This window comes from Amphiura filiformis, chromosome 7 (genome assembly GCF_039555335.1).
Source record: "Amphiura filiformis chromosome 7, Afil_fr2py, whole genome shotgun sequence".
Lineage (NCBI taxonomy): Eukaryota > Metazoa > Echinodermata > Ophiuroidea > Amphilepidida > Amphiuridae > Amphiura > Amphiura filiformis.
Window position 1 is genome coordinate 56,314,166 of NC_092634.1, and position 20,447 is coordinate 56,334,612.

At 38.5% G+C, this 20,447-nt stretch overlaps 1 protein-coding gene and 1 long non-coding RNA gene across 2 annotated transcripts in view; both read right to left on the minus strand.

The window, feature by feature from the left end:
- LOC140157963 (proteasomal ATPase-associated factor 1-like) overlaps positions 1-1,049 on the minus strand; it is a 121,491-nt gene extending 120,442 nt beyond the window's left edge. Inside the window, 1 exon segment of the mRNA XM_072181210.1 lies at positions 974-1,049. Coding sequence (XP_072037311.1) covers positions 974-1,049 — 76 coding nt within the window.
- Positions 1,050-2,440: 1,391 nt separating this feature from the next.
- LOC140157367 (uncharacterized) lies at positions 2,441-20,407 on the minus strand. The gene is made up of 3 exons (XR_011859669.1): positions 20,341-20,407; positions 3,268-3,308; positions 2,441-2,553 (listed from the first exon to the last, which is right to left on the minus strand). It is a non-coding gene; the product is annotated as an uncharacterized lncRNA (long non-coding RNA).
- Positions 20,408-20,447: the final 40 nt, after the last annotated feature.

Sequence of the window (20,447 nt, forward strand, 5' to 3'; positions counted from 1 at the left end):
GTACACCATTAGAATCTGGACCATGAGATTTGAGTTCTCCTTGAATGCCAGGGTCACCTAGTTAGGCTTATATATATCAGTACAGAATACATACCTTGGTTACTTCCGACACTGTGAAGCCTTCTGAAGCTGATAGCTGAGGTACACCATTGGAATCTGGACCATGAGATTTGAGCTCTCCTTGAATGCCAGGGTCACCTAGTTAGGCTTATATATATCAGTACAGAATACATACCTTAGTTACTTCCGACACTGTGAAGCCTTCTGAAGCTGATAGCTGAGGTACACCATTGGAATCTGGACCATGAGATTTGAGTTCTCCTTGAATGCCAGGGTCACCTAGTTAGGCTTATATATATCAGTATAGAATACATACCTTAGTTACTTCCGACACTGTGAAGCCTTCTGAAGCTGATAGCTGAGGTACACCATTAGAATCTGGACCATGAGATTTGAGTTCTCCTTGAATGCCAGGGTCACCTAGTTAGGCTTATATATATCAGTACAGAATACATACCTTGGTTACTTCCGACACTGTGAAGCCTTCTGAAGCTGATATCTGAGGTACACCATTGGAATCTGGACCATGAGATTTGAGCTCTCCTTGAATGCCAGGCTCTCCTAGGTAGGCCCATTATCAGTATAGAATACATACCTTGGTTACTTCCGACACTGTGAAGCCTTCTGAAGCTGATATCTGAGGTACACCATTGGAATCTGGACCATGAGATTTGAGCTCTCCTTGAATGCCAGGCTCTCCTAGGTAGGCCCATTATCAGTACAGAATACATACCTTGGTTACTTCCGACACTGTGAAGCCTTCTGAAGCTGATACCTGAGGTACACCATTGGAATCTAAACCATGAGATTTGAGCTCTCCTTGAATGCCAGGCTCTCCTAGGTAGGCCCATTATCAGTATAGAATACATACCTTGGTTACTTCCGACACTGTGAAGCCTTCTGAAGCTGATACCTGAGGTACACCATTGGAATCTAAACCATAAGATTTGAGCTCTCCTTGAATGCCAGGCTCTCCTAGGTAGGCCCATTATCAGTACAGAATACATACCTTGGTTACTTCTGACACTGTGAAGCCTTCTGAAGCTGATACCTGAGGTACACCATTGGAATCTGGACCATGAGATTTGAGCTCTCCTTGAATGCCAGGCTCTCCTAGGTAGGCCCATTATCAGTATAGAATACATACCTTGGTTACTTCCGACACTGTGAAGCCTTCTGAAGCTGATACCTGAGGTACACCATTGGAATCTGGACCATGAGATTTGAGCTCTCCTTGAATGCCAGGCTCTCCTAGGTAGGCCCATTATCAGTATAGAATACATACCTTGGTTACTTCTGACACTGTGAAGCCTTCTGAAGCTGATACCTGAGGTACACCATTGGAATCTAGACCATGAGATTTGAGCTCTCCTTGAATGCCAGGCTCTCCTAGGTAGGCCCATTATCAGTATAGAATACATACCTTGGTTACTTCCGACACTGTGAAGCCTTCTGAAGCTGATACCTGAGGTACACCATTGGAATCTAAACCATGAGATTTGAGCTCTCCTTGAATGCCAGGCTCTCCTAGGTAGGCCCATTATCAGTATAGAATACATACCTTGGTTACTTCCGACACTGTGAAGCCTTCTGAAGCTGATACCTGAGGTACACCATTGGAATCTGGACCATGAGATTTGAGCTCTCCTTGAATGCCAGGCTCTCCTAGCTAGGCCCATTATCAGTACAGAATACATACCTTGGTTACTTCCGACACTGTGAAGCCTTCTGAAGCTGATAGCTGAGGTACACCATTGGAATCTAAACCATGAGATTTGAGCTCTCCTTGAATGCCAGGCTCTCCTAGGTAGGCCCATTATCAGTATAGAATACATACCTTGGTTACTTCTGACACTGTGAAGCCTTCTGAAGCTGATAGCTGAGGTACACCATTGGAATCTAAACCATGAGATTTGAGCTCTCCTTGAATGCCAGGCTCTCCTAGGTAGGCCCATTATCAGTACAGAATACATACCTTGGTTACTTCTGACACTGTGAAGCCTTCTGAAGCTGATATCTGAGGTACACCATTGGAATCTAAACCATGAGATTTGAGCTCTCCTTGAATGCCAGGCTCTCCTAGGTAGGCCCATTATCAGTACAGAATACATACCTTGGTTACTTCTGACACTGTGAAGCCTTCTGAAGCTGATACCTGAGGTACACCATTGGAATCTAAACCATGAGATTTGAGCTCTCCTTGAATGCCAGGCTCTCCTAGGTAGGCCCATTATCAGTATAGAATACATACCTTGGTTACTTCCGACACTGTGAAGCCTTCTGAAGCTGATACCTGAGGTACACCATTGGAATCTGGACCATGAGATTTGAGCTCTCCTTGAATGCCAGGCTCTCCTAGGTAGGCCCATTATCAGTACAGAATACATACCTTGGTTACTTCTGACACTGTGAAGCCTTCTGAAGCTGATACCTGAGGTACACCATTGGAATCTGGACCATGAGATTTGAGCTCTCCTTGAATGCCTGGTTCACCTACGTATCAGGATAGATAATGTGTTACTATTTTGAAAAATAGATGAAACAAATGTCTTTATAGCTTCACCTGCCTGTGGTCAAATTGGTCTTAAGTTGATCAAACTGCTATACTAGCATTAAAATAGTGGCTTTAAAAGTTTCATGAACTCATAAGTATCAAAATACCCCCCAAATGGAGTAAAAATAGTACAAATGATGAAATTTGGGCGAAAATAACAACCACCTGGATAATACACAAATATGCATGCACAGTTAACACCACAATATTGACACTGATGACAGAATCATCCTCATTTAAATACAGCTCTTTTCAAAGATACTGATCTTACAGGTGCGAGTGATCAGCACAATATAAATATTCTATAGAATTACAATCCAGGTCTTTATCCCTTTATTCTTTGACATCTATGGTTCAATGCATGAACATACTAGTGCAGTGCAGAATATTCAAAAACTGTTTGAACAAATTGCTATTGTTACATCATCATTTCTATGGCAAATATATTTAAAATATACGTGGCACAATTTTAGGTCCATTTTTTTGTTGTTGATCAAAAGGCTATTTGTGGTCCAGGGGTTCATTTCACTAAACTTACGAAGCTTTGTAAGTCTCGAAATCATTTCACTAAACTCATTTACTAACGGTACCCATTGTAAGTAATAGGAATTTACTGCAGGGACTCAAGGTGCTTTAAGATGTTTACTACTCACCAACTGTTTTGCAGGTAACCCATGCTTGTCCTTCACATTGCCTGCAAGATAATAACATACAAATTTATGTCACTAAAATTTGTTGGAAAATTAAGAGAAAAAAGAAACTAGATGCCACAGTAATGTGTTTTACCAAACACGAATATCTATGCCCGTGACCACACCTAACCCCCTTCCTCTATTCACAAATGAAAACTTGGTGAGCACTGAGCACCATGTGAAAGCACTTGTTTTAAGCTTTCATTTGATATACATATAATGCTCATAACACTGGACTGGCCCACACTCTCTCTAATACCCTACCAAGCCTTCACTCTCTTTTTATACCCCATCAGACCATCACTCTCTCTAAAATACCACCAGACTGGACCACACTCTCTCTATACCCCATCAGACCCTCACTCTCTCATATACTCCACCAGACCATCACTCTCTCTGAAACACCACAAGATTGGACCACACTTTCTTTAATACCCCACCAGACCCTCACTTTATCATTGCAAACACAGGTAGATAACAAAATACTACCTATTGTGCTACACCGTGTTAATAGGTCGTACCTAGTTTGCTTTTTAAAGCCTTTGAACTTTGACCTCTGGGGTTGCGGCTACCACAGAATACATCTAGGGTCATGGGTCATCATTGTACCAAGTATGAACACTGAGGGCGCTGTAGTGCTTGAGCTAGGGCTGTTTGAAATTTTACACATATTGCTCCTTGTAGCCCATGACCCTTGCCCTCTGGGGTCGATGTTACCTCAAAAAAAAATATCCAAGGGTCATGGTCCATCATTGTATCAAGTATGAACCATGAGGGCGCTATAGTTCTTCAGCTAAAGCTGTTTTAAAAGTTTACACATATTGTTTCCTGTAGCCTATGACCTTTGACCTCTGGGGTCGTGGCTACCATAGGTTACTTCTAGGGGTCATGGGCCATCATTGTATCAAGTATGAACCCTGAGAGCGCTATAGTTCTTCAGCTAAAGCTGTTTTAAAAGTTTACACATATTGCTTCCTGTAGCCTATGACCTTTGACCTCTGGGGTCGTGGCTACCATAGGTTACTTCTAGGGGTCATGGGCCATCATTGTACCAAGTATAAACCATGAGAGCGCTGTAGTTTTCGAGCTAGAGCTGTTTGAAATTTTTCACATATTGGCCCCTGTAGCCCGTGACCTTTGACCTCTGGGGTCGAGACTACCCTACTAAATTTCCTGGGGTCATGGGCCATCACTATACCAAGTATGGGCCCCGAGGCTACTTTAGTTCTAGAGCTAGAGGAGTGCAAAGGCGTGGTCTTAAGAAGATGAAGGAGAAGGCGAAGAAGTCGAAGACTAAACACAACAAATACAATATCTATGCCCCGTTGCACGGGCATAGATAACAAGATAAGGAAATGAATAGTGCACCTTAGGCTTCACACCCTGCTTATATTACAAGTCCTATTAATCCCCATTCTAGACAAATACAATGAATAGTGCACCTTAGGCTTCACACCCTGCTTATATTACAAGTCCTATTAATCCCCATTCTAGACAAATACAGCACTAATTTTTTGGGATTAAGAAATATTACCAAGGTCTACCAAATGAAACTTATATCTCAATCCTAATCATTTATTTAGTACTAACTGGAGATAATTGAAGACCGAATGTTGTGTTGGGGTGTTGTCATACATGTGTAAGTTCTTGGAAGTAATAGCAATGCATATATATGACATGATTTGCTCTAGTATATGGGGGCCAAAGGAGGTATTTTTGAAAATTGAGTTACTGTAATTATTACCTTAGGCTATCATATACTAAAGACACCAAAGGTCTAGCATACTTGGTTCTAAAGTTCTGAAGCTTTGTGATATGTATTTTTTTAATGTATTTTACTGTTTTTTTTACTCCATACTTTTGCCTTTATCTCAATTTAAAATTTGCCACCTTTGGCCCCCATGCACCAGATTGTGTCACATATGCACTTATCCCAGCAGACTCTCTCTCTCTCTCACACCCACCCACCCACCCCCTTATGTGTAAACCCACTGTATTGTGTTTTTTGTGTGAAAGATTACAAAGTTTTGGGCCAATATAAAGCAGATGCCACCTTTTTCAAATAATCATGTGCAATTTTTATGCATAAAACTAAAAGATCATAAAGTGCCACATAATATATAAATTTGAGATCAGACGAGGACAAAATGTAATTTCATCCCGTTACTTTGTTGCTTTTTTGTTTATCAGAGGCAAAGACATATAGCACACTTGGGGAAAGCTAAAGTTACCTGATTATTTTACCAGCTATGATTAATGGGTAAATGAATCTACTTTATTATCTTTTTGTATATGTCCTGGAACCTTCCTGAACCGATTACCAATTAGCGTTAATGAAATTTGAAAGCAAAATGTTGTGATCATAAACCTCATCTAGCAAAATTGAGATTTTGGTATCAGTGCTAGAAATTAAAGCCTATATTTTTGTCATTTCGCCCTGTGAAATATTATGACTAAAACAAACTAAATTTCATATGGAACAAAAATTAAAGTGCATATTTTTCAAGGAAGGTTAGTTATTAGGGGTGGCATAGGTGTAGATCCGAGGGGGGGGTAAATCCACCCCAATATTTTGCCAGGGGGGATGGTCCATACATTCATCCCCCCAATGTTGACGTCTGTATGTGGGTTTCATATTTGGCCATTTTATCCCCAAAAGTACCAATTTTTGCACCACATTTCATAAGTTTAGCTTCAATATGGCAAAATTGTTTGTGCGCTTCGCGCGAATTTGTACCATAAACTTATTCTGTCACCAAAAGGAGCTGGATTCACTATACATGTACTACAACTTTACAAGAAATTATTTTCAACTCCATCCCCCAATGTCAAAAAGAAATCTACGCCACTGAGGGTTGGTATTTTCACAAGCAGTATAGGTCATTGTATATTGGAAATGTGAGGGGACTGTTCGAGGATGGCAAAACATGACACTATTTTGACAGTATTTTTTCCCTTGAGAAAAGACATGGTAAAACCCATACCATAAAAAGAAGATATCAAAGTTTTCTGTTATCAAAATTGACAAAGCCCTTCCTGTATGAAAATGTTAAATATTTTGGTCAATACTTTGAAACAGACATTAGTGAAGTTTTATGCAAAGTTGCAGGGACTGCCTTTTGAGGGCAGCTAGTGCAATCATTCTCTTATGCTCTCATTAAAATCAGATATAGGAGAGTGATCTTTAGCTCTCCTTACTTGACCATTCTCTCCTTACATTCTATTCTAAATGCTCTAAACAGCTCTCCTTGAAGGCTCGAAGAAGAGCTATTTTAAATGCTCTCCTGCAACTATCAAAAGACAGTCCCTGAAGTTGTATGATTGTTATAAATGTCCAATATTTTTGCATCTTTGCAGCCATCACTGATGGTGCCTTTAATGATGTTAAGTATATCCCCTTCATCAGTCAACACCTGTTAATTTATTACCAGTAACTTGAGATAGATTGAAAGTAATATAGACAACTTACAAGTTTGAGCATTCTAATCACACTTAATATGCCTGTCAGAATAATATACAGAGACAGAGAGACATAGACAGATAAAAACAGAAAGATAGAGACAGACAGAAACAAACAGAGAGACATAGACAGATAGAAACATAGACAGACAGAGACACAGAGATATAGACATTGACATAGACAGACATAGAGACAGAGACAGGCAGAGAGACATAGAGAGAAAGACATGGACAGAAAGACAGATAGAGAGACATAGACAGAGAGGGACACAGACAGAGAGGGACACAGACAGAGAGAGACACAGACAGAGATATAGACAGAGACATAGACCAACATAGAGACATAGACTGACAGAAAGACATAGACAGACAGGGAGATACAGACTAGGCCTGGCATTTTCGGGTAATTTTGTACCCAGGTACCCGGCGAATTTTTCGGGCGGGTAACCGGGTACCCGAAATTCCAAAAAAAAAAAAAAATCATTATTTTTTTTTTGGAATTTTTTGCAAAATGCATTCAAATTCAATGCATTTTGAAATCATTAATAGACTATGACATGAATACAATAGTAGAGTAAAGTTACCACAGGACCCCAAAAAAATTGCAACAGAAGGATTTTTGGTATTTTCTTGCAGTATAAGGTCTAATAAATAACATATCAAAAGTTTACAAAATTCAACTTGGGCGTAGGGGTCCAACTGTGACGTAATCAAAATGGCCGCCAAAAGCTGAAAAAATACCCATTAATCAACTAATTTTATCCATTGTTCACTCGTTATTGTGGGTTCCACTGGTAACAACCTTGTTCAGAAGTACATTACTAGATGTAGTAATGAATCTTTAAATTGTGGTATTCAGATGGAGCAATTTGACAGCCATAATTAATTTCAAAATGGCTGCCATTTTGGTATTTTGGCTTATGAAGTGAAATCATACACGTAATTGTAAGGCAAAACTTAAGGCGTTAGATTTTCTAAAATAGCCAATATCCTTTGCACATATATTCCCATTCAAATTTATATAGAGGTAGGCATACAAACCAAATTGGCAACAAGAGTGAATTTCAAAATGGCCGCCATTTTGGTATGTTGGCTTATTGGGTTAAATTATGCACGTATTGTAACTTGAAACTTAAAGCGACAGAAATTCTGAAATAACCAACATTAATATTATACTTTCAAGTAGGCATATGTACCAATTTGGTAGCCATATTTACCACGATGCAATTCCTTTGTTTGCAGTAGTATTAATCGACCACATTGTATGTATGTTGGAATTAGTTGTCATCATCATCATCATCATCATCATCATCATCATCATCATCATCATCATCATCATCATCATCATCATCATCATCATCATCATCATCATCTCAGAAAAGTTTCTTTGTGATGCATCCTGTAGAACAATTGCATGGAGTCATCTTCAGCCATGATTCTTGTGCTGGAATTCTTTTTATCATGAATGGAAAAATTTGTCACTTAACGATCCATCCCCAGTCAGATATAGATGTACGTTCTCCAAGAGTTAAGCATTGCAGCAGAGGCTGTGGGTGGAAGTCTTTCAGGTTTAACAAAGTTCTCTGCTGGGCAAACTTTTTTGGAAAGAAACCTGTAGCATAAGGATTCCAAAGACTCTGATTGCTGACCATTAAACAAGGACACCATTGCTTTGCAGCCTTCACTTTCTATATATTCTTGATCCATACAGGATCACCATTGATAATGTTGTGCAATACAGACTTCATGCCTACCCCAAATATTCTTGAAGTAGTGTTGTAACCTGAAAACGCATGGGCAAACAACACATCCAAACAAATGTCATCACTGAGTAAGCGCTTCGGAACATATGCATCTCCTTCAGCGTGGATCACATGGCATCCTTTCTGTTGCATACGCTCCCCAGTTAATGAGTGTCTGTTTGTTCAGATCATTTTTTTTGCCAGCAAATTGCCAGCATCTGATATGTCTACCTTATTTGCAACCCGACTCTTGCGGCGCTGATTCGTGTTATCCTTTGTGTTTTGTCCACCAGTGTATCTCTCAAAGACAACCGTGGCCTTGCCATAGTGATCAAATGTGAAAGATGTATTAATTATATCAGCAAGGGAACTATAGGTGCTTCCTTCTGTCCACTTCAAGCGATGTAGAAGAGAATCTCCATCAGGAACATAGTGATCAGGGCCATCAGCCTCTGATGAGGACACATGATCCTGTATGGCTTGTAGTAGTGGTGCTTTATCTGGAAACCAGAAACTTTTGAAACAACAGAGCTGGATCAATGGTTTGGTCATCAGTGACCTTGACAGTCCGTGCAGATGCAAGGGTCTTGACTCTAGCCTTCTGTTTGTAGCTATATGAAAAGTCAGCATGTCCTTCCATTTTGTTTACCTACTTTGAACTGGTTTTGCATGTGACTCACTTATCAGAGGGTGATGCCCCTGAGACAGTTCCAAGGACTGAGTGATCACTATGTTCTTGATGGAGTTCTCTTCTGATAATTATGCATCTTTCACATTTGATCACTATGGCAAGGCCACGGTTGTCTTTGATTGATACTTTGGGGACTGTATGGAACAGAAAGGATGTCATCTGATCCACGCTGATGGAGATGTCGATATTGATACAATGAAAGCAGCAGTCGCAATGGCATCATTTAAGTTAACAACCCTAATTGGAGAAGACACATCTGTTGGTATTACTTCTTCATTTTGCAGAAAAGGACTGTAAGGACTTGTACTTTCGGTCTGACAATGATAAACCATATGTATATGATATCAAGGTTCCGAACCGCTTACTCAGTTATGACATATGTTCGGATTTGTTGTTGGCCCATGCGTTTTCAGGTTGTGACACTACTTCAAGAATATTTGTGGTAGCCTGGTAGGCAAGTCTGTATTTAACAAAACCATCAATGGTCATCCTGTATTACAAGTTTGTTCCAAGGCATTTCGCACTCCCAATATGGATCAAGAATATGTATAAAGTGAAGGCTGCAAAGCAATGGTGTCCCTGTTTAATGGTCAGCAATCAGAGTCTTTGGAATCCTTACGCTGCCGGTTTCTTTCCAAAAAAAATGCACAGCAAAGAGCTTTGTTTAACCTGAAAGACTTCCACCCACAACCTCTGCTACCAAGCGTCACTCCGGGAGTATGTATCTACATGTATAGGGCATGCAGTGGATGTGTAAAAGTGATGGTATGCATCCAATTGACTGGGGATGGATTCTTCAAGGTGTTCCATTCATGATGAAAAGAAGTCCAGCGCCAGAATCATTGCTGAAGATGATTCGATGCAATTGTTCTACAGAATGCATCACAATGAAATGTAGCTGCATAAAGAATGGACTCAATTGCACTGGAGCATGTGCACACATAGGCTAATGTGAGAACATGGATCAGGAACTATTCTCAGATGATGATGATAACTAATAACAACATACATGTGGTCGATGTATACCACTGTAAACAAAGGCATCGCATCGTGGAATAGCAAGATGAATTTTGTTTACTTCAAGAATATACTGTAAGCAACATATTGATTTTTATAATGGTGATTATAGCTGACAGCCATTTTGAAATGCTATATGGCTCCAAATTGGTACATACAATGTATGCCTACTTAAAAGTATAATTTTAATGGTACTATTGGTGCATAGGATGTTGGTTATTTTAGAATTTATGTCGCTTTAAGTTTCAAGTTGCAATACGTGTATAATTTAAGTCAATAAGCTATCATACCAAAATGGCGGCCATTTTGAAATTCGCTGTTGCTGCTAATTTGGTTCGTATGTCTACCTCTATAGAAAATTTAATGCGAATATGGGTGCAAAGGATATTGGCTATTTTAGAAAATCCAACGCTTTAAGTTTCAGCCTTACAATTACGTGCATGATTTGATTTCATATGCCAAAATACCAAACTGGCGGCCATTTTGAAATTCATTATGGCTGTAAAATCGATCAATCTGAATACCACAATATAAAGATTCATTGCTACATTCAGTAATGTACATCTGAACAAGGTTGTCAGCAGTGGAACCCACAAAAACGAGTGAAAAATGGATGAAATCAGTAGATTAATGGGTATTTTTCCAGCTTTTGGCGGCCATTTTGATTACGTCACTGTTGGACCCCTCGCCCAAGTTGAATTTGTGTAAACTTTTGATATGTTATTCATTAGACCTTATACTACAAGAAAATACCAAAAAAGCTTCTGTTGCAATTTTTTTGGGGTTAGGGGTAGCTGTGTCATATTTTGATCCTACTATACAAAGTATCAATTTTCATATTAAAAATACAAAATATCTTGAAATTTAAAAAAAAAATTTTTTTTTTAGGTCAACCATGAATGATCCTAGCATTTAGGTCTAGCCCAGGGACACTACAAAACCAAAAAAAAAAAAAAAAAAAAAAAAAAAAAATGTAATCTCGGCGGGTACCCGCTAGCCCGCCAAAATGCCAGCCTTAATACAGACATAGACATCTACAGACAGAGACATAAACAGGAAGATAGACAGACAAATAGACAGAGACACAGGGACACAGATAGAGATGCAGACATAGACAGAGACAAAGACAGGCAGAGAGACATAGACAGAGACATAGACAGAAAGACATAGACAGACAGGGAGATATAGATAGAAAGGGACACAGATTGAGAGAGACACAGACAGGGATATAGACAGAGACATAAAGAGGCAGAGACATAGACAGAGACATAGACAAAATGATATGATTAATAGCCCTCATAGTTACCAATTAACTTCTACCTAGTCTTTAAATGTTCCATTGGTTAAAAAAATCCCCCTATGAAATTTAAACGAAATTGAAAGTCGTTTAGGGGTCCCACGGGGAGCCCAAAGTTCAGAATCCTCTTCCTTGCCTATGTTCATAAGGCAGCTATTTGTAAATGCTTCATTAATGTATTGCAAATGTAATAGCTGCCTTCTCTGTGTTATTTGAATAATGCTGTGAGTTCATTAGTTATCACTTGTTGAAATAGAATAAAGGGAAAATACATAAAGCAGCTTTTTAAGGCTATTAATATGTACAAAATAATAGCTGCCATATGTATTTTAATAGGTTTCATGGGAGAAGTGTGTGATTTTAGGCCTATTTTTCACATGTGTAAGTACTGTTCATGAAATTTTGATTTCCTGTTCATTTCTCTGAAAGTTAACATGGTATTTGACACTGACTGGAAGCAACAGAGTCTAACATGTGACAGCAGCCTGTGTGACCATTCATTCAGCAACACCTTAAGCGTGCACTCCTACTTGTGGTCAGGTTGTAGGCATCATATTGACGAAATTATACTCATGTGTTCAATGACTATAAAGATTGAGGTCTCAAAGTTGTCTCTCTTTTCTCGCGATTTCGCAAGTACTTTGAATTACTGCCATACAAGAATGATCAGCATCTTTACTTTATAGTTGAACCTTTCCCCATTGAGAAGTCAAGTCAAGTCAAGTTAAACTTTATTAATCCATTTCTGGAAATTACATGCACATATGAGATCATAAAACTACATTATATTAGAGAACAAGCATTATACAAAAACAGTTATTATAAGCAAAATGTAATTCAAGGGTACTCCCTAGAAATGGAATGAAAACATAAATTAACGACGGTACTTCAAGTTATGATAAAAAATAGCTTGAGGAACAAATGAGTTCAGGTACCTGTCTGTATTTGCACGCTGCAGTTGCATACGACCAGATTTTGAGTTATGGTGATATGACAAGCGATGGTGGAGTGGATGTTGGGGATCCTCCATCACATCGGTGAGCTTTTTCAACAAAAGATCAGTATACACTGTCTCGAAAGCCTGTCGTGGTGAGCCTATGATTCTAGAAAGCACAAGATAGCAGAAGCTTGGGGATTTTGGAGAGCTAGTGCTCAGAAAACCTTAACCCCTGAATTAGGCCTTCAAAAGATGATCATCATCAGGAGTTTGTGGAACTATGTCATGTATTTTTAGGTGGCAAGGACAAAGTGAATTTTAGGCACCCCCGAGCACTACACAAAGCATGTTGGATGGCCAAGCTTCTATATGATGCCATAAAGATCTGTCTGCTGGAATTTTAAAATTCTCAACTTCCCCAAGGAACAATTACAACAAGACAACAATTGCCAAGAGTGAGGGACTTAGTGATAGTTGCTACCCTTATCTATAGCAGATTGTGGTGGTTTACATGCAAGTCTGCTGTCAATGCACCATGGAATAACTTGAGTACGGTACAACTTTTTGTTAATGTTAGAGGCCGTAGATCCTGTGGTTTCAAGAAGTGAAATCAGAGCTTTCCAAAGGCTGAAGGCATCTCTGCACCTCAATGCAGAGATAGTACCATGTGCACTTTTCAGTAGTGTTGTGCCAAAAGAAGAGAAATAAGCATTAGCTGACAGACTCTTGGCTGTTAAGCCTCAGGAAGTAATGCATGCACCAAGTGATCATTATGGAATTTATGGTACTGGGTTTGGGAAGCCCAAATTTCCCAAATGCCTACCCTTGCTGATCTAGTCAACCAAGATTAATGGTTCACAAAAGGTTGCAAGTTTTACAAATAGACCATGAGTTTCTCACAGAGAATGTTAAAAGCTGGCCTAACTTTGCTGCATACCAAGCATCTGCTCATATTCATAATGTTGATACTTTGTGATGTACCCTGTATAATTGTATTTCATGAAATTAGGGGAATTTACCTTTATAATCATGCAATAGTTTGTTTACCAAGACTTTTCTGGAAAACCCCTATATGATGGAAATAACAACATCATTTGTGAAGACTATTTATTTATGTCAAGGGAAATCCCTGAGACTGTATAAAGAAAGAATGACATCACGGGAAAAACCCACAGGAAGTGATGTAAGGTGAAATGTTAATGTCTATGATTAGAACATTGGGAAAATCCCAGATGGGGGATAAAACACAATGTTTGCAATAACTCTAGGCAGACCTGTATCGATGTGATTGTAATATGTGGTTGGTGTAGTTATCTCTCAAAAAAAGAGAGATCAATAATAATTAAGCTGGGTACTCAGAGAGTATTACAAAGTGTGGCCATGGAGGATTCCTACAGTGCTACAAGTTCAGCCTTGACTGAAATTATGATTATTATTTCGAGCTACTGAAAATGGACCAAAGTAAGACATAGGGTCTACTGCGGATTGTGTCGGACTTTATGGAAAAGGTTACAATTATTATCATCTGGATACAGATCTGACAGGCTGCAATAGCCTTTATCATTGACACAGTTGATAGTGTTGATCTGGGCTAGCTAGCTAATGTGCTTACAGTCCAATTCCTTCAAAGAAAGGAAATTGCAATCCAGAAATATTTTATGTAGTCAAAGTACTACTATTTACCAGTGTTGTCGGAGAAGATCTAGAATACGTCAAAGAACGTTATTCTCCCAAGAAAGGAAATATATTCTTCTGTCGACTTGCTGAAGTCTGGTATTTTGATTCAATGCAACTGTCAAAGTAAGTGGGGACAACTGCATCGCAGTCCTGCTTCCTGAAGATATTGTGTGAAAGGTGGAAATAGCACCAAATTTGGAGAAAGCAGCGCAAGGAGTTAAATTTGGAGAACTGCGCAAGGAGTTTAGCATAGGAGAACTGCGCAAGGAGTTTAGCATAGGAGAACAGCGCAAGGAGTTTAGCATAGGAGGACGGGCGCAAGGAGTTTAGTATAGGAGAATTGCATGCAAGGAGTTGTAAATGTGTTTGGAGAACACCATTTTCCTGTAAGGATTTTATACGCAAGGAGTTATCAATGCAAGTGTACAAAGGACTTCGCTGATTGTCGCAGGACAAGTGAATAGGGATATATTACATCAGTCGTTCAGAACATTACAAGAACTTTGTGATCGCCAAGAAGAAGAATGCTGGCTAAGTACAAAATAGATAAAGAGTGATTATATTTGATTATTGTGTATGTGCATTTGTTGTCATATATTGTACCAATAATAACGTGCTTTCAATGAAAGACTTAGATTTTGTTAGCATAATCAAACAGTGTATTTGTGTTGTGCATTCGTGTGACTTCGGGTAAAAGGTGATTTTGGCCTTGAGTCAAGTACGACTCGTAACAAAATTGGGGGCTCGTCCGGGAAATACACTGTACAAAAAAGTTGACATTAATTTACTAAGTCTTGAAAGTGAAAGTACAGTATGACAGAGTTCAAAGCAGAAGAGTTTCTTGAAACTATAAATTGGGAGAAGTTTGATGAGTTGAAGAAGCCTGCTTTATTAGCATTTGCAAAATACTATGAATTGGATGTAAAGCAAGCCAACAGAAAACAAATAATCAAAAATGCCTTAATTGATGTTTTGGTTGATGAAGAGTATTTTGAAGAATCCATTTTGGAGAAGAGAAAAGAGGTCAAAACTGAAATCGGGGATGCAGTAAAGTTGAAAGAACTAGAAGTTCAGGTGGAAATGGAAAAAATGAAAATGCAATTGCAGTTGGACATGCAAAAGCTAGATATGCAAAATAAAGAAAAACAAGAAAGATTAGACATGGAAAACAAGAAATTAGAAATGGAAGAAAAAGCACGCCAAGAAAAGATGGCGCTTGAGCACCACAAATTAGAAACAGAAGAAAAGGAAAAGGTAGCAAAATTGGAACTTGAAAAACAAAAGTTGGAAATGGAAGAAAAAGAAAAACAAATGGAAGCACATTTGAAAGAAAAAGAAATTGAAGAAAAGTACAAGTTTGAACAAGAGAAGTTGGCAAAGCTAGGTGACAAATACTCATCAAGTTTCTCCTCAAAGTCAGGGTTTGATGTTACAAAGTATGTAAAGCTGGTGCCTAAATTCAGAGAGAAAGATGTTGACGAGTATTTCCAACATTTTGAAAAGGTAGCTACAAATTTGAAATGGCCTCCAGAGCATTGGACCCTACTGTTACAAAGTAGTTTTGTGGGAAGGCCAGGAAACTTACTCAGCTCTACCAATAGAGAAGTGTAACAATTATGAAGAAGTCAAACAGGCAGTCCTTAAGGCCTATGAACTGGTGCCTGAAGCATACAGACAAAAGTTCAGAGATTCAAGAAAGCAAGCAGATCAAAATTCTGTATGTTTTTACAAACAAAAATTCCTTTAAGAAGGAACTTGTGTGACAAGTAGTCACTGTGTATGTTGAGTTAAGCACTCGAAGTTAATAATATGTTGAAGTTGATGTAAAAGAAGAAAACATTTAAGAAAGTTTTCATTACATTCAAACTTTCTTCTTTTAAGGGGGAGGGTGTGATGTACCCTGTATAATTGTATTTCATGAAATTAGGGGAATTTACCTTTATAATCATGCAATAGTTTGTTTACCAAGACTTTTCTGGAAAACCCCTATATGATGGAAATAACAACATCATTTGTGAAGACTATTTATTTATGTCAAGGGGAAATCCCTGAGACTGTATAAAGAAAAAGAATGACATCACGGGAAAAACCCACAGGAAGTGATGTAAGGTGAAATGTTAATGTCTATGATTAGAACATTGGGAAAATCCCAGATGGGGATAAAACACAATGTTTGCAATAACTCTAGGCAGACCTGTATCGATGTGATTGTAATATGTGGTTGGTGTAGTTATCTCTCAAAAAGAGATCAATAATAATTAAGCTGGGTACTCAGAGAGTATTACCAAATGTGGGCATGGAGAAGTCCTACAGTGCTACAAGATAAAAAAAAACTGAAATTATGATTATTATTGCGGAGCTACGCAAATGGACCAAAGTAAGACATAGGGTCTACTGCGGATTGTGTCGGACTTTATGGAAAAGGTTACAATTATTATCATCTGGATACAGATCTGACAGGCTGCAATAGCCTTTATCATTGACACAGTTGATAGTGTTGATCTGGGCTAGCTAGCTAATGTGCTTACAGTCCAATTCCTTCAAAGAAAGGAAATTGCAAACCAGAAATATTTTATGTAGTCAAAGTACTACTATTTACCAGTGTTGTCGGAGAAGATCTAGAAAACGTCAAAGAACGTTATTCTCCCAAGAAAGGAAATATATTCTTCTGTCGACTTGCTGAAGTCTGGTATTTTGATTCAATGCAACTGTCAAAGTAAGTGGGGACAACTGCATCGCAGTCCTGCTTCCTGAAGATATTGTGTGAAAGGTGGAAATAGCACCAAATTTGGAGAAAGCAGCGCAAGGAGTTAAATTTGGAGAACTGCATGCAGGAGTTTAGCATAGGAGAACTGCGCAGGAGTTTAGCATAGGAGAACAGGCGCAAGGAGTTTAGCATAGGAGGACGGCGCAAGGAGTTTAGTATAGGAGAATTGCATAAGGAGTTGTAAACGTGTTTGGAGAACACCATTTTCCTGTAAGGATTTTATACATGGAGTTATCAATGCAAGTGTACAAAGGACTTCGCTGATTGTCGCAGGACAAGTGAATAGGGATATATTACATCAGTCGTTCAGAACATTACAAGAACTTTGTGATCGCCAAGAAGAAGAATGCTGGCTAAGTACAAAATAGATAAAGAGTGATTATATTTGATTATTGTGTATACTGTGCATTTGTTGTCATATATTGTACCAATAATAACGCGCTTTCAATGAAAGACTTAGATTTTGTTAGCATAATCAAACAGTGTATTTGTGTTGTGCATTCGTGTGAGTTCGGGTAAAAGGTGATTTTGGCCTTGAGTCAAGTACGACTCGTAACAACTTTGAATGTGATAAACAAGACTTATGCCAAAACTTCAGAAGACTTTCAGAAGTGGAAATCTGAAGAGAAAAATGACAATAAAAAGAAAAACATGCAAGCAGTCAACCAGGTATTTAAAGCTACCTTTTTAAGTTAGTGCTTAGCAGCAGCATAGTACCATTTCTGACATTGTTCTGTGACTTCAGCGTAAATTCATGTAGCAGTTTTGCCATATATTACTGTGTATGTGAAGCTCCAGTGAAATATAGCATAAGGCAGCTATTGGTAACTATGTAGTTTATAATTGCCCAAAGCTACTCTGCATTTAATTTTGTGAATTAGGACTTTGAAAAACTTTCAGAAACTATGAACAGGGTAGTTATGCAGAATGAATCATAAAGCAGCTACTATCATTTTCTACATAAATATATTGCATTCCAAATAGCTGCCTTTTGCATTTAGTGCTACAGTAGCAAAATACTTTTGAACAGCCTGTGGGACCCCTAAACAATGGTCGATTTCAACCAAATTTCACATGAGGAGTTCTTTTAGGAAGTGGAACACTATAGGGGTAGGTAGAAGTTCAATGCTTACATTTTTGAAAATTAGGGGGCTACGTATGCACCCTACCCCTTAGACAGGGGGACATAAACAGAAACATCTACAGAGACATACAGGCAGAGAGATATAGTTATAGACAGACAGAAAGACATAGACAGGGAGACATAAATAAAGAGGGACACAGACAGAGATATAGACAGAGACATAGACAAGCAGAGAGACATAGACAGAGACATAGACAGAAAGACATGGACAGACAGGGAGAGAGACAGAGAGGGAGAGGCAGAAAGAGACACATACAGAGGTATAGTTTAAGACAGAGACATAGACAGGCAGACATACATGTATAGAGCCAGAGACATAGACAGACAGGGAGACATAGAGACAGATAGAGAGACAGCGAAAGAGTAAACAATCAAACAGAATAAACAAACTTGAAAAAAATTCTTAACAATTTCATCAATGTATAAAAGTGGTACCAACCTTATTGTGCTTGCTAATTTAAGACTCGGTTGAAACAAAATTAAGGATCGAATGCATTTTAGTGTCCAAAAAGGCAAAATTATCGTCAAAGTTCTGCCGAAATCGGCACCCTTGCGAAGGGTTCAGAATTCAAATCGGGAACGAAAATATCTGATCTTTGCGATCAAAAACAAAAAATTACAACTTTAAACGTATATGGCAAAATACATTATTACCAAACAATATAAAATAGAAAATTCGAAGTCAATTTCTCAAAATATTGAAGAAATATGCTCACTAGACATTGAAAAAGTACGCAATCCAATTCACGTTCAAACGCGTGGGGGTGGGAAACTGAAAGTGCATAAATAATCCCCACTAGCAGCCAGCATGACTAGTCGGGATTATGCACTTTCAGTTTCTCACGCGTTTGAACGGGAATTGGATTGCATACTTTTTCGATGTCTAGTGAGCAAATTTCTTCAATATTTTGAGAAAATGATGTCAAATTTTCTATTCTATATTGTTTGGTAATAATGTCTTTTGCCAATAGTATGTTTAAATTTTGAATTTAAGTGTGTATTTCCCATTGACATCCAAAATGGCGTAAGCCAGTCCTTAAAGTACTACACCCTGGCCAATTTGTGTCTATTTTTGCATTTTTCTCAAAATTATAGCACATTGGTGACAAGTGAGATATGTATGTTATAGGGGCAAGGATTACAACTACTGTACTGAAAATTCAGCAACTCAAAGCAAGTAGTTATTGATTTATTGATCAAATATTGGTTTTCCCTCATTTTTGACTGTAACTCCAAAACTGTTGTCTGTACTGAAATAAAATTTCCAGTGCAGTAGTTGTAGTCGTTGCCCCTATAATATACATATCTTATTTGTCCCAATGCGCTATAATTTTTGAGAAAAATGCAAAAATAGGCACAAAATTGGGCAGGGGTGTGGTACCCCCTTAATATACATAGGTACGGCGTCCCAGGGGGGCCACTCATATAAAAAGTTGTAAGCATGCGTGAACAAAAAACGCGAATATGGGTGTTTTTTTTACTGCAACACGGGCCCACGGGCCCGTGTTAAGGGTCTCAAAATCATTGATTATAGCAAATAAGGGTGTCATTTTTGACACCATGTGTCCGTGCTAAGGGTAGTGAAATCTAATCACATTCCTATACCCCTACAATCGTCATAATTAATAAAATATACTGCCCTAATAATCCAGGCGATAATTATGTTGAATAACTGAGTAGGCCTAAGCCTACCAAATCCAGTAAATAAGAAACCTTTAAAGTTGATGTCTTTTTAAGTTTTTAGTCTTCAAAATTTATCATGCATCCTTGCTAAGCTAAGGGTTGGATTTAATCCACTTGTAACTTTGTCCTTGTTAAGGGTATGGTTAACAAACCATTATCCTTGTTAAGGGTCATTTTGAAGACACAGTGGTTGTCCTTGTTAAGGGTGCTTTTCTGAAGCGCATTCACACGCATGCTTACATAAAGTTACAACTTATGAGTGGCCCCCCTGGGTACGGCGTATATAGGACTGGCAAGCAAGTCTAAGCATGACTGATTAAATCTACGTAAAACGTTTCTCATCATTAAAATGTAACTGTCTAACCAGCTTAGCGAAAGTGCAACTTTGTCTGTTATGCTGAGTTTCCCAAGGGAAGTTACAGAACAGAAACAGACTCTGACTGTGTTTGCCAAGCTGCATAATTCTGCACCCCTTGACTCGTTACGATTTTGCTGCAGCAGCATTTCCAAATTCTGAATCAAATGAACATTGTTTTTGTTCATAAAACTGACACCAGTACTGAAAATGATTATACCATAGTACTGGTACCATTTTATTTTACGCAATTTATGGCACAAACCTAAGAGTTTCGTCCCAGTCACTCTGCAAAATCAGCCTGACAGCTGCCATTGTTTTGGTGTTTGTTGCCCTCTGGAGTAAATTTTGGAAAATGTTACTCCAGAAAAA